Source organism: Sinocyclocheilus rhinocerous, unplaced genomic scaffold, assembly GCF_001515625.1.
Source record: "Sinocyclocheilus rhinocerous isolate Xijiao unplaced genomic scaffold, SAMN03320098_v1.1 scaffold419, whole genome shotgun sequence".
In the NCBI taxonomy this organism is placed as follows: Eukaryota; Metazoa; Chordata; class Actinopteri; order Cypriniformes; family Cyprinidae; genus Sinocyclocheilus; species Sinocyclocheilus rhinocerous.
Window position 1 is genome coordinate 206,206 of NW_015653519.1, and position 13,841 is coordinate 220,046.

Here is a 13,841-nt window from a genome sequence, read left to right on the forward strand (position 1 = left end):
GTTATCACCGCACCGCCGTGATGTTATGCAAAACATTTTGTTTTACGTGGATGTTGGAACGCGAGTGAAGCTGCTACATAATAAATAATAATTTGGCATTCAAATACATCGCGAATACGGAAACATTTGATTTTGTCGAATGGGAGACCCAACTTTGGTTTCAGTTTTGTTTTAGCCTAAATGAATTCGTTTTGGCTTGTCGTTTATATTGCTATAGCTTCTTATATTTTTAATTCTTGTTCTTTTCTAAATACTGTTAATTGAAAGGATTTGTTGTGGAGTGAGGGGAACTAAAATAGCCTAGCTATGTTTACAGTGTTTATTTTAATGTTTGTGAACATTTCGCGTCGGCATTAGGCCTAGCTATTTCTGAATGAAACAATAAAATGAGACTTATACGTGACTTATGTTTTTTCCCCCTAAAAAAATAACAAAATTTTATACGCGTAGCGTATTTTAACTAGTGCTGTGTTCGATAATCGATACGACGATGTATCGGCACAGAGATCTGACGATACAAGTATTGATACAGCTGGGCCCATATCGATATCGCGGCACATGTGCTGCAGTCGACCGCGCTTAATTTGAATACAAGAATACCGTTTAAAATGGAGTAGAAAAGTGCAAGGTTTTTAAACAATAATGAATAGAGCATAATATATAGGCTACAACGAGGTTTAATCTGGCCACAGAGGAACACAACTGGGTTGCCTGATATGAAGAGACGTAATACCTGAAACAGAGCTTCCCACTTACGCAATACGGAAATATCTGCTAAGTGGTTAGCAAGGGCCCTATGATATGCAGTGTTTAATAAACAGCTGTTTTACTAAATTCTTCTGAGGTGAAATTCAGTGCAGTCCCGTATCGTGATATGTATCGTATCGTGGCATCTGTATCGTGATACGTATCGTATCGGGACTTTGCTGGTGATACACAGCCCTAATTTTAACCATGCAGCAAACCTTTTTAAATATTTTGATAAATTACTGAAAAAATAAATAATTAAATGACTTTTTAAACCGTTTAACTCAGGGCTGTCCAAACTCGGTCCTGGAGGGCCGATGTCCTGCAGAGTTTAGCTCCAACCCTAATTAAACACACCTGAACAAGCTAATCAAGCTCTTACTAGGTATAGAAACTTCCAGTCAGGTGTGTTGAGGCAAGTTGGAGCTAAACTCTGCAGGACACCGGCCCTCCAGGACCGAGTTTGGACAGCCCTGGTTTAACTGATTGTATTAATTGGCCAAAATTCTTACGGTCGGTTAAACGGTTAAAATTAACATCCGTATTTTAAAGCTTAGAATCTCAGTTTTTTAATGAATGTAATTATTTTGATCAACTCTTAACGAGTGCTGAGCAGTCCCTCTAAACCGGAGTGTACCACGGGCGGGACGCCTCCCCTCCATGAAAATATTACTAATCATATTTTTCAAACCACTGCTTTGATCAACAAAAAATGGATATCATTTGAAAGCTTAGAGTCTTAGAGAAAGCTTACTAACTCCAAAGTAGTGCAGAGTTATTTGCTGATAAATGACAAAAAAAAAAAATTATAATTTACAAAATAGTTTTTTTGTGCCATTTACTCTAATATGTTAAAAACATCATACAGCTCAGATAGCCATGTGTCATATGTCATTTGAAAGGTCTCATCGAGTAGAATAAAAAAAGCATAATTGTTTGGGGCTTTGAATAAACTGGAGCGAGTTTTTGTACAAGAAGTCACCCCCAGACCCATATGAAAATAATATATTGATGTCACCATTTTGCGTGTAACTTCATAAAACATGCTCAGATCGTGGAAAAACAGACACCATTTTTTAGAGCAGAATCCTGATTAAAAAGAGTCCAAAATCACTATAATCCGTCATTTATATCTAAAGATATTCCGAATTAGGACATGTAGCTTAGCAAAAAAATCTGAGGTTGCAGTCCTGTGGCGTTTTAGCTTGTAACTTCACGAAAAATGCATAGATCTTGAAAAACCGCACAGAATTATTTTCAGAAAATTCTCCCGATTAATGCCATAATACGGACCATAATCCGTCGATCAGATCGAAAGATTTCGTTCATAGAGCTGTAACACATGAAACCAGACAGGCACGCTTGAGGTGCAGCAGAATAAATAACTGTACTTTCACTTGCGCTTTTATTTGTAACTTCATGAAACATGCATAGATCATGAGTCATTATTTTCAGAAGATTCTCCTGATTAAAATGAGCCCAATCATACCATAATCTGTCATTTAGATCTAAAGATATTCGTCATCGAGTTATAACCCATAAAACCCCAAATGCACACATGGTGTAACTTTCTCATGGCTTTTTACGCTTGTCATTTCATGAAACATGCTCCGATCGTGGAAAATGGCATATCATTATTTACAGCAGATTCTCACGATTGAAATGAGTCCAAAATCAAAACAATCCATTGTGCCTTTCGTGTGTAAATAATACCTAAACCCATGAATTGAAGAAATCAGTTGGAGAGCTCCATTGAACACTTGGCAAGCAGAATGTAAAACCTATAATTTTTCTGTGTATTTTACATTTTATATAACTGTTTTTTAATAATTAGATATAATTTTAAAGCTTAGAAATTCAGCTTTCGAATGCATCCAACCATTTTGATCAACTCCTAACCAGTGCTGCCTAGTTCCTCTAAACCGGAGTGTACCGCCGGCGGGCGCCCCCTAGCGAAGAAAAAAAAAAAAAATCATATTTTTCAAAATCACTGCATTGATCAACACAAAATAGGTGTCATTTGAAAACTTGGAGTCTGACCTTTACAGTGCATTCAGCCACTTTGATTAACTCCTAAGTAGTGCTGAGTTATTTGCGGATAAATAGATTTTTTTTTTTTTTCATAATTTATGAAAATGTTTTTTGTGCCATGTACTCTAATATGTCAGAAACATCATACAGCTCAGATAGTCATGTGTCATATGTCATTTGTCCAAATGCTGTAACTTTTGATTACTTCATGATATCACCACAAAATGTTATTCACATACAGCACATATGTTGGGGAACATCACCAAAAAAAATAATTTTTCTCCTATTGAATTTTTCTCCTATCTCTATTGAACGTCAAATAAGAATGATATTAAAAATTTCCCTTGACCACACGAATTTTGCTTACATTTTATCACCTATTTCTCAACATGAAATTCAAATGCAAAGATTTTTTTCCCCCTAAAAATATAGATAGATTTCTATCAAACGATACCTACCTTTTGACTCTCCTTTCTACGGTCTTGGAGTTATGAGTCATTATTTTTGTGTATGGCACTCAGAAAACAACAGTTTTTAAAATGCCTTCAGGAAGTCAAGAGCTAAACAAAAAGGCCTATTTTGTTACAAAATACTGTAACTTTTGGATACTTTATGCTATCACCACAAAATTCGAAACAAATACAGTTAACATGCTGGGGAACATCATCAAAAAATAATTTTCCTAGATATGACAGATGTGAAAAATTTCTCTTGAACACTCAGATTTTTCTTACATTTTATCAGCTATTTCTCAGCAGGAGAATGTTCAATTGAAATTATTTTTTCCCCCTGGAAGTACAGAAAGTTTTCTATCAAACGATACCAACCTTTGAGTTATGAGTCATTATTCTTGTGTATGTCACTCAGAAAAAACATCAACTTCAGTTAGGCAAAAATGCTCTCAGGGCTTGAAGGGTTAAGTCACTACCTGTTTATAGAAGGCAGGAAATTAAGATCAAGAACTTGCAAATGCCTTGGTGGAAGAGTGGGGCAAATCTGGTTCAGTCCATGAGGATGCACTGTAGCACTTAAAGCACATGGTTGCCACACAACATACTAACTGCCATTTTTGAAATTGACTCCTCCATTGTTCAGGGTCTGTGACAGAAATGTAACATATAAATGTTATATGCAAGTTGCACTGCTTGCAACTTTCTTTGAACATGTTGGTGGTACAGTACTTCATGTTTTTGTTTTGTGAATGCAGGTGTGAGAAGTTGGCCGATATGATCTGGCAAAACAGACAGCAGATTCGCCGAGTTGAACACCTGACACAGCAGCTGCCCATTCCCGGACCCACGGAAGAACTGCTCACTGAACTCAACGCTACTGTCACAGACATCATATCAGCACTTGTCACCAGGTGTGCACTCAGTCACTGCCATCATTGGTCACTAATGTCTCTCTCAGAGAAACAATGTTTTTAGCAGTGTCTTTGCTTCTGGTCTCTCCGCAGCACATTTATAATTGAGAAACAGCCTCCTCAAGTGCTGAAGACTCAAACCAAATTTTCGGCAACGGTTCGCTTGCTGGTCGGAGGGAAACTCAATGTCCACATGAATCCTCCACAGGTTAAAGCTACCATCGTCAGCGAACAGCAGGCCAAGGCCTTACTAAAGAACGAGAACACCCGCAAGTAAGGTTACAAAACACTAACTGCATTCAGACGGATCTTTACACTGCCCTACTCAAATAAGATTGAGACTCTTTTCAGAAGCAACTAATTTTTCTTTAAAGGGGTCATATGATGCTTTTTTAAAGATCATTATTTTGGGAGTCGCGTGACAGACACAGTGATGAAGCTTTTATGTGTTTGCAGTACACAAGCCACGGTTAAGACAGCTGACTCCTATCTATGCACAATCAGCTTGTAACACTCCAAAGAGAAAGGAAAACTTGAAATCGCATCATATGACCCCTTTAACTACAAAAATAAAAACCAAGCAGCTGACATGATGGCCTCATCTGGCTTTGACTAAAACTTTGACTATTGTATAACACCAGGGACCTGTGCTACCTGTGCCAAGAACAGAAGGCACCTATTATAATCAAGGTTTGAAATGAACGTTTTCATTCACCAGGCAATTAAGTTAAGGGGAAATTTACATGACACCGTTTTTGACTAAAAATTGAAAACTTATGCATTTTGGCCGCTCATTTACATGATAAAAAGAGTTTTGGGGGCTTGAAAATGCAAACTTGTGAAAACGGGTTTCAAAGTCTCTGTATAAACTACAAAAACGTGAATTTGTGTGAACGGTGATGTTTCCACATACGTATTACGTGTTCAGTCCATTATGTGCGTGGATGCATAGTGTTTCTTTACAGGGTGACATACATTTACATGTACATTTATATTTAATCATTTAGCAGACGCTTTTATCCAAAGCTTCTTACAAATGAGAACAACAGAAGCAATCAGACCAACGAGAGAACAACAGTATAGAAGTGCCATGACAAGTCTCAGTTAGTCTAGCACAGTACACGTAGCTAGTTTTTTTTTTTATTATTATTCTTTTTTTTATAAATAATAGAATGGAATAGAATAGAATAGGTAAGTGCAAGTATTAGTTGGTCAGGTGCTGGCGAAAAAGATGTGTCTTTAGATGTTTTTTGAAAATGACTAAAGACACAGCTGTTCTAATTGAGATCGGGAGGTCATTCCACCAGCTGGGCACAGTCCAGGAAAAGGTCCGTGAGAGTGATTTTGTGCCTCTTTGGGATGGCACCACAAGGCGCCGTTCACTTGCAGAACGCAAGCTTCTGGAGGGCGCATAAGTTTGGACTAGCGAGTTTAGGTTTATTGGTGCAGTGCCAGTGGTTGTCTTGTAGGCAAGCATCAGTACCTTGAATTTGATGCGAGCGGCTACTGGTAGCCAGTGTAACCTGATGAGGAGAGGAGTAACGTGAGCTTTTTTGGCTCATTGAAGACCACTCTCACTGCTATTTAGAGAGGGTTTTTTAAGCAGTGGGCTTACCCGAGCCTGCTGAAATGCTGTGGGAAATGTACCAGTGTGACATTTGGCATAATACAGAGTTTTTAGTCATTTTCGTGGATCCATGTGAACAGGCATCAGAAAGGAAACAGTTTTTCTCTTTTTACCATTTAGTTACCATTCAGTGGCCTGTAGCACGAAGCCGGTTTCAGTTTTTACCCAGGTAAGTTCACGTTTAGTTTGAGCAAACTCTTGAGTTTTTGGGCTCAAGAAGATGGTTTGGCTTTGAGCAGGTTTCGTCACCATGGTAACTTACGCTACACGGCTACCCTGCTCTGGAGCAGGTTTTATTTTGGGTTAGAGATCGCAAACCCAAACTGGACCAATCAGCTGTGAGCAAAGTGAGACATATATCTGATGCAATGAAGCCACTCCCCCATATCTCTCACTCCAAATTAAAGCAGTTAGAATTTTAGAGACAAAATTGCTTGACTTTTGCAGCTACTTATTTATTTATATTTTATTAATTGTAATTGTTTATAATTCATATAATATATTCATATAATTATTATATGAATATTATATTAAATTAAATATATTTGAAACTATATATAAATAATTAAATTCAGTTGATTCCTTTGCATAGTCATATTTTCTTTCTGCTTCCAAACTTTTGCTGCAGCAGAAGTGTTTATTCCTGCCTTGTAAATGCATTTAAATTTATTAAATTTTTAATAACGACATCTCTTAATCCTCAGCAGAAAAGTGAATTGATGACTCCCGTGGTGAGAAGTGATTTAAACTGACGCTTTGCCAACGCTCTCCACATTCTCTGTGATTGGCTGTTTGCTGTACATGTCACTCTTTCAGGTGCACGTGCTACAGAGTTAATCACAAACTCTGGTTCAAACTCTGAGTTGTCAGAGAATGATTATATCAAGCTTTGTGAGCCCGCTGATCCTGATCTAAACCAGTTGGCTTTGTCGGGTTTTGTCAACTAAAAACTTACTCTGCAACTCTGAGTTTGTTCATCTTGCTTCATGCTACAGGCCACAGAACTTCATCTAGCCAAAACAAACAGAAACAAGATTATAAAGTCAGAGTTTGTTCAGATATTTGTCTTGTAAAGTCTGATTCTAAATCATTAAATCACTTTCAGTTCATTTATTTTTTCAATCATTTTTTGAGGATACCATAAAAAATTATTTTTTATTTAATTGTATAAATATTTAATATTTGGTTAAACTAATATTGTATGTCTGAAGATTAATCTAATTTCCTTTATTTTTGAAGGTTTAGTTTTAATTTTTAGCTAAAATAAAATAGTGAGGTTGACTAGTGAGTTTAATATATTTTGAGGCATTTTAACAGATAAGTAATTCACAAATAACTGAGAAATGGTACCATTGTGTAGTCTAGGAGTACCATTTAAAGCAGGTTGGATGTGCTTGTTTTAGTCAACTCCAATCATTTAACCCGGAGTTTGTTCAACTAACTTTGTGGTACTGGCCCACAGATGGGTACACAGAGATAAATAAGTACATTTGAGTTCAGTTTACTGGATTACAGTTTGATACATTTTACATATCGTTTGTATTGTCAAGTCATGTTTATTTATATAGAGCTTTATACTGTACACAGCATTTGTACAGAGTTTTGAAAGCTTGAAAAATGCTTGGTTTAACCATTATGTTTTCAAGGTTTAAAATGTGCTTGGTTTTTTTATATTGTCCTTGAAGAGTGATTTAAAAAAAGAACAAAAATAATGAAAAATAACCTGTATTAAAGATCAATCCTGCATCATAATTTATCTATGTATTTATTTATTTATTTTAATTTTATTTTTTTTATTTAATTTAATTTCGCACAAGTGCATAAAGTACTTGATAGGTGGGCACCTAAAAAATTGCAGCTCTGTATAACCATTGACACGGTTGTGTACGATGTATACTATGCTGTTTTGTTGCTGCATATGTACATACATGTTCATGTGTTTTTGAATGACAATAAAAAGTGACATGACTGTTTGTCCTCTTTTTACGCTGAAGTGAGAGCAGTGGAGAGATTCTGAACAACAACTGTGTGATGGAGTACCACCAAACCACTGGCACCCTGAGTGCACACTTCAGGACCATGGTAAATTGCGCTTAAAGGCTTCTCATTACACAAAGTGTGTTTACATGCACCGCAAAATGTTGTTAATGACATTTATACTGTTAGTAATATTTCAAGATGAACACTTCATGAACTAAAGCAACTACATTTAAAAGTTTATTTAACATTCTTTTAAAGTCATCCTGCAGAGATGTGTTAATAAGGCCTAATGAGTGTTATAAAGATTACATTTTTTGCCTGCTGTTATTTGATTCAATGGATGTTTTGGAATTTGATTAATCAAAACTTGTTTTAAGATATTTTTCATGATAAATGACTTAAGAAGATGACTTATTTTCCCTCTTGTTTGCAGTCTCTTAAGCGTATAAAGAGGTCAGACCGCCGTGGGGCGGAGTCAGTGACTGAAGAGAAGTTTACGGTTCTGTTTGAGTCTCAGTTCAGTGTGGGAGGCAATGAACTTGTGTTTCACGTGAAGGTGAAACATTACACTAAAACGCAAATCTGCTCAAAATCATGCAACTTTGCAACAATCATGCAACTTTGTATCATTTGTAAATTTGTCCCTTTTTGCTTCTCTCTCTTGTGCAGACATTATCCCTGCCTGTTGTGGTCATTGTTCATGGGAGTCAAGACAATAACGCTACAGCGACAGTACTGTGGGATAATGCTTTCTCTGAGCCAGTTAGTGGACACATCAGTTACATATTCTTTGCATATTTTAACAAAATGTACTGTTCTCAGCTGATAGATCAAGTACATTTATAATGTTGCTTTGAGGCAACTTAACACAAATAGTCTGTTTCTGTTTTCTAATGTGTCAGATATAGTCCATTTACACTTATGAACATGTTGTCTTCATTTATTGTAAACTGTTGTTGCTTGACTGGGATTGGAATACATGCCACTCTCTTAACGGGGTCCAGAATGTTTAAATTGTTTTGAGCAACCAAAATGCAAAAATGTGAAATGTCCTGTGAATATTTTGTGCTTTCAGTGTACTACAACATTCACAGAAGTACACACTTGTGCTAATTAGGTTCTACATGAATTCTCCTTAGGGTCGAGTGCCATTCGTGGTGCCTGATAAGGTGCTGTGGCCGCAGCTGTGTGAGGCTTTGAACATGAAATATAAATCGGAGGTTCAGAGCGACAGGGGCCTGTCAGAAGACAATCTGGTGTTCCTCGCTCAGAAAGCCTTCAGCAGTTCCAGCAACAACCCTGAGGACTACTGCAACATGACCATCACCTGGTCTCAGTTCAATAGGGTAACCATCACTATTACCTAAAGATGTTTTTCTTTGAGTTGATTCTTTTCAGTGGTTGGCAAATCAGACTGAACTGGTTTTTAGCAAATTAGACTGAATCGGTTAAATTGACTGATGCATCATTCTGGCATTGTGAGACTCTAAAAGATGATGTTGCTAGCTACACATATATGAAGGAGAGTTTAATTTAAAAGAATTGCATTTTAGAGACATGCATTAAATTTGAGATATGTAACATAATATAATATGGTATATTTGTAGCAATAGCCAACAATACATTGTTGGGGTCAAAATTATCGATTTTTATTTTATGCCAAAAATCATTAGGATATTAAGTAAAGATCATGTTCCATTAAGATATTTTGTAAATTTCCTACCATAATTATATCAAAACTTAATTTTTGATTAGTAATATGCATGGCTAAGAACTTCATTTGGACAACTTTAAAGGCGATTTTCTCAATATTTAGATTTTTTTGCACCTTCAGATTCCAGATTTTCAAATAGTTTGATCTCGGCCAACTATTGTCCTATCCTAACAAACCATACATCAATGGAAAGCTTATTTATTCAGCTTTCATATAATGCATAAATCGCAATTTAAAAAAAATTTAACCTTATGACTGGTTTTGTGGTCACATATGTTAGTGCAGGATGTCTGGGAACATGTAATTACACCATGCCAAAAAATAAACAGAATAAGTGTGCAGCAACTAACCCTATTATACATTGTCTCCTTGAGAGCCAATACTTGACTTTATATTTTTCCTCAAAACATCCAGTGATATAAAAGAAGAAAAGTGAATGAACATTTAAAATGAATGCAATATATCCAGTCTCAGGATCCAGTCTTGGGTGTTCTTGTGTTGACAGGAGAGTTTGCCGGGCAGGAACTTCACATTCTGGCAGTGGTTTGATGGCGTCATTGAGCTCATGAAGAAACACCTGAAGTCTCACTGGAATGATGGGTAAAGACTAATGCAGCACACTTCACGCACCAATAAGAGTGCATTTAGTAAAATGTATGTTTATCTGCAGAGCGATTCTGGGTTTCCTGAACAAGCAGCAAGCTCAGGACATGTTGATGTCCAAACCAAACGGTACATTCCTTCTGCGCTTCAGCGACTCTGAGATCGGAGGCATCACCATTGCATGGGTCGCAGAAAACCCGAACAAAGCAGGTAAGGAACACAGTAAATGGTTAGTGAAGACAACACTAATGAGAACTGAGATGCATTTAGCCAAAGATGCGTCTAAGATGAACAGAAATGCACGAATTTAACAGCAGCTATCATATTCTGAGTTTGTGTGTTTCATTGTGCAGGAGAACGGATGGTGTGGAACCTGATGCCCTTCACTACTAAAGATTTCTCCATCCGCTCTCTGGCTGATCGGATCAGTGATCTGAACCATCTGCTCTTCCTCTATCCCAACCAGCCGAAAGAGGAAGTCTTCTCCCGTTACTGCACACCTCCAAACTGTATGCATGTTTTCTCTTGCAGACAGAAATGTCATCAAATAATTGTATGCTTGATTGTTAGCACAGTTGCAGTTACTTAGCATTATGTTTCCCAACTTTCAGGACAACTTTACGTACCACCTTTCAGTGAAAATGTTTTTAGAATTCAATGTGGGTCATTTGTGTAATTGGTATCACAGGCATGTCAGTTAAGCTTATGAAAGCAAAGACCAATCAAAGGTTTTTAATTTAGTCAGAATCAACTTAGTACCGCTCAAGACATGATTTTGTTTAGTTTAAGCTCACCAACTGGGTTCTGCATGCTCCTTTTTCCTGTCTTTTCATTTTTGTGAGAGTGCAGAATATAGTGAGTGAACTTTAGTGATTGACAGCTTCAATGTTTATAAAAGGGTAATAAAGAGAGTCAGAATCTCAAAACATGTTTTTGTTCAGCACAAGCTCAATGACTGTGTTCGATATATACATGCTTACTTTAGTCATGGGTCTTGTGAATGAAAGTGTTTCTATTAGCAATCTAAATTTTTGATTTTTTTTTTCAGCAAAAGCAGTGGGGGATGGATACGTCAAACCAGAGATCAAGCAGGTGGTGAAGGTTGAGTGAGTATTGTTTTCTTCTCTCAAGTTATTATACATAGTCAAACACTCATCCAAATGATTATCATCAATAATTCCTGGATATTAGAGAAATGTGCTTTTACATATTCCAATATATACAGATGAATAGTTCATCCAAAAATGAAAATTTGCTGTTAATTTGCTCACATCAGGCCATCCAAGATAAAAGTGACTTTTTTTTTCTTCAGTAAAATAGTAAAGATGATTTTTAGCTGAAACCGTGGTTCTTGGTGATTTATAAAATGCAAGTCAGTGGCTACTGGTTTTTGAGAATTAAAAAAAATGTAGGCCCATATCAAGGAATATACAGGTCTTATGAAGCAAAAAGATCGGTCTGTGCAAGAAACTGAACATTATTTACAACATTACCTGTTATTACTTTTTCTTTTATTGTATTACTGACTGTTTACTTATCTTAAAGGGGTCATCGGATGCCCATTTTCCACAAGTTGATATGATTCTTTAGGGTCTTAATGAAAAGTCTATAACATACTTTGGTTAAAATTTCTCAATGGTAGTGTAAAACAACACCCTTTTTGGTTACACTTTATTTTAAGGTGTCCTTGTTACAGTGTAATTATACATTTAAGTACTGAGTAATATTAATTAACTACATGTACTTACTATATGGTTAGGGTTAGAGTTTGGCTTAGTGTTACTTGCATGTAATTATGCATAATTTATTGTTACTATAATAGTAAGTACATGTAACGTGTAACAAGGACACCTTAAAATAAAGTGTTACCCCTTTTTTACCCTGTCAAAATCAGCTCTGTTTTCAGCAAGCCCTTCAAAAACAAAGGTAATCCTCTGCGTCTTCAGAGGCTCAGATGTCGGGAGTAACTGACCACTGTTCAATGTTCATTATTACATTCAACAACAAAACACCTCAATCGCTTAGGAGTCATTCTTGTCTACAACCGCTCCGGCGTCGAAACAATGGCGGACTGATGACAGCTCACTCAGGGCGGGTCTAGGGTAAAATGCTAGTGTCAATCAACAATCGTGAGAGGGGCCTGTGTCTGTGTGACATCACACAGACAGGCATCTGAGAATGGCTTGATATGAGAAAGGGGAAATGATTAGAGATTTAAAATAAAAAACACTGGGTGGATCTTTATCATTATAGGGTGGTTGTGTACACACACTGCCAACACACATTTCAGTTCAAACAACTTGTAAAAGTGCATGTCACATCTGATGACCCCTTTAAATAATTGTCAATACTTGTCTTTAAAATTTATCAAGAATTGTTAAATTTTTCTGGTATCAAACATTGTGGGATCATAACTTTATTTCCAGCAAAACAATTATGTGTGTGTAATTATTGTAAAATAAGATTACTTAAAATTACATGTAATAAAATTAAGATTTTAATCATATGCCCTACCCCAATTGTGCTAAATAATTGCCATCTCAATATAGACTAAAGAAATTGTGATTTTGATTTGTGCCTTAACCGAGCAACCCTATTGTGGACCCATACATAGTATGTTTCCCTTTCAAGGGAACTTCGAACTGCGTCCTCTAGGGGTCGCTATGGGGAACGCCTCGTCGTGACCCGTGTTTGAAGCATACATTGAAAAAACACCAACAACACGTTGGCCGGCGACAGCCCATGACGTCATTACTGACTGTTTTGTTTAAAGCGTGCATTTGAACGTGGTAAGAGCGATCTCTATCCTATTATTATGGCGAGCACTAGCAGAACGTTTAGAGGATGTGTGCATCCGTGTCGTCGCTATTTGACACCTGATGACACACACTGATGATCTCTGCGTTTTTTGTTTGGGCGAGGAGCACGTACGCGATGTCCTTGAGGGGGCAATTTGCGTGCATTGTGAGCGTTTTTCGATGAAAAAGCTCCACTCTCGTTTGTCTCTTTTTTCGAGAAAAGAGGGGCAGCCATCTGCTTCCCGCGGTTCAAGACCCGCCGCTGCTGAGGCACAGAGGAGAATGAGCTTGTGGGGATCGCAGGTGGACCTGGCCGATGAGTTTAAAGAGGGACTTTCCCTCTCGCGCTATTCGGCTGTGGACGAGAGAGAGCCGCTGGAGGATGATGTTATTTCTCTAACATCGTCTGATCCGGGGGCCAGTGCTCTGCTGGGTTCAGCCCAGGAGGAGCAGGAGAGGAGAGGCTGAGGCTGAGCCTTCCCAATCCTCCTGCCCTGCGTATGATGAGCTGTTGGAAGTTATGGATCGCACCACGGCGAGGCTGGACTTGCCGTGGAAGCGGGCCAAAAAAGTGACGTTGCGAGGTCGCCTCGATGAGCGTTTTCTTTCTGTCCATAACCCTCCAGCTCAGGTGAGCCTTCCATTTCTTCCTGATTTCCATACTGAGATCGAGAAGGAAGGTCCTCTGTGAGCACACCTCTGCTGGATTCAGAAACCAGGTGCTCAACTTGCAGTGCTACCTCACTCGTCGACATTATGTCCGGCCGGTATGATAGCCCTGGTTCCGGCTTCTTGCTTCCCGGATCATGCGGCCAGGTCAGAGGCTTCTGCGGGAGCCTTCTTAATCATCAGGCCCCCGGCACGACATTGCAAAAAATTCCTGGATGTCCGGGCTCCAGGTTATCCCCTCTTGCTGAGGCATCGAGCGGGAAGTATAGGTGGCATTTGCGAGAACCTTCTTGTGTATGCTGTCTCAGG

General features: G+C 37.9%; 1 protein-coding gene across 1 annotated transcript in view; it reads left to right on the top strand.

Moving 5' to 3' along the window:
* Positions 1-13,841, top strand: part of LOC107716464 (signal transducer and activator of transcription 5B-like) — a 37,278-nt gene that overhangs the window by 22,480 nt on the left and 957 nt on the right. Inside the window, exons 8-17 of the mRNA XM_016522923.1 lie at positions 3,986-4,141; positions 4,235-4,414; positions 7,763-7,850; positions 8,182-8,304; positions 8,418-8,510; positions 8,888-9,094; positions 9,968-10,062; positions 10,133-10,275; positions 10,419-10,574; positions 11,114-11,171. Of these exons, the coding sequence (XP_016378409.1) occupies positions 3,986-4,141; positions 4,235-4,414; positions 7,763-7,850; positions 8,182-8,304; positions 8,418-8,510; positions 8,888-9,094; positions 9,968-10,062; positions 10,133-10,275; positions 10,419-10,574; positions 11,114-11,171 (1,299 nt within the window). The remainder of the gene's footprint in view (positions 1-3,985; positions 4,142-4,234; positions 4,415-7,762; positions 7,851-8,181; positions 8,305-8,417; positions 8,511-8,887; positions 9,095-9,967; positions 10,063-10,132; positions 10,276-10,418; positions 10,575-11,113; positions 11,172-13,841) is intronic.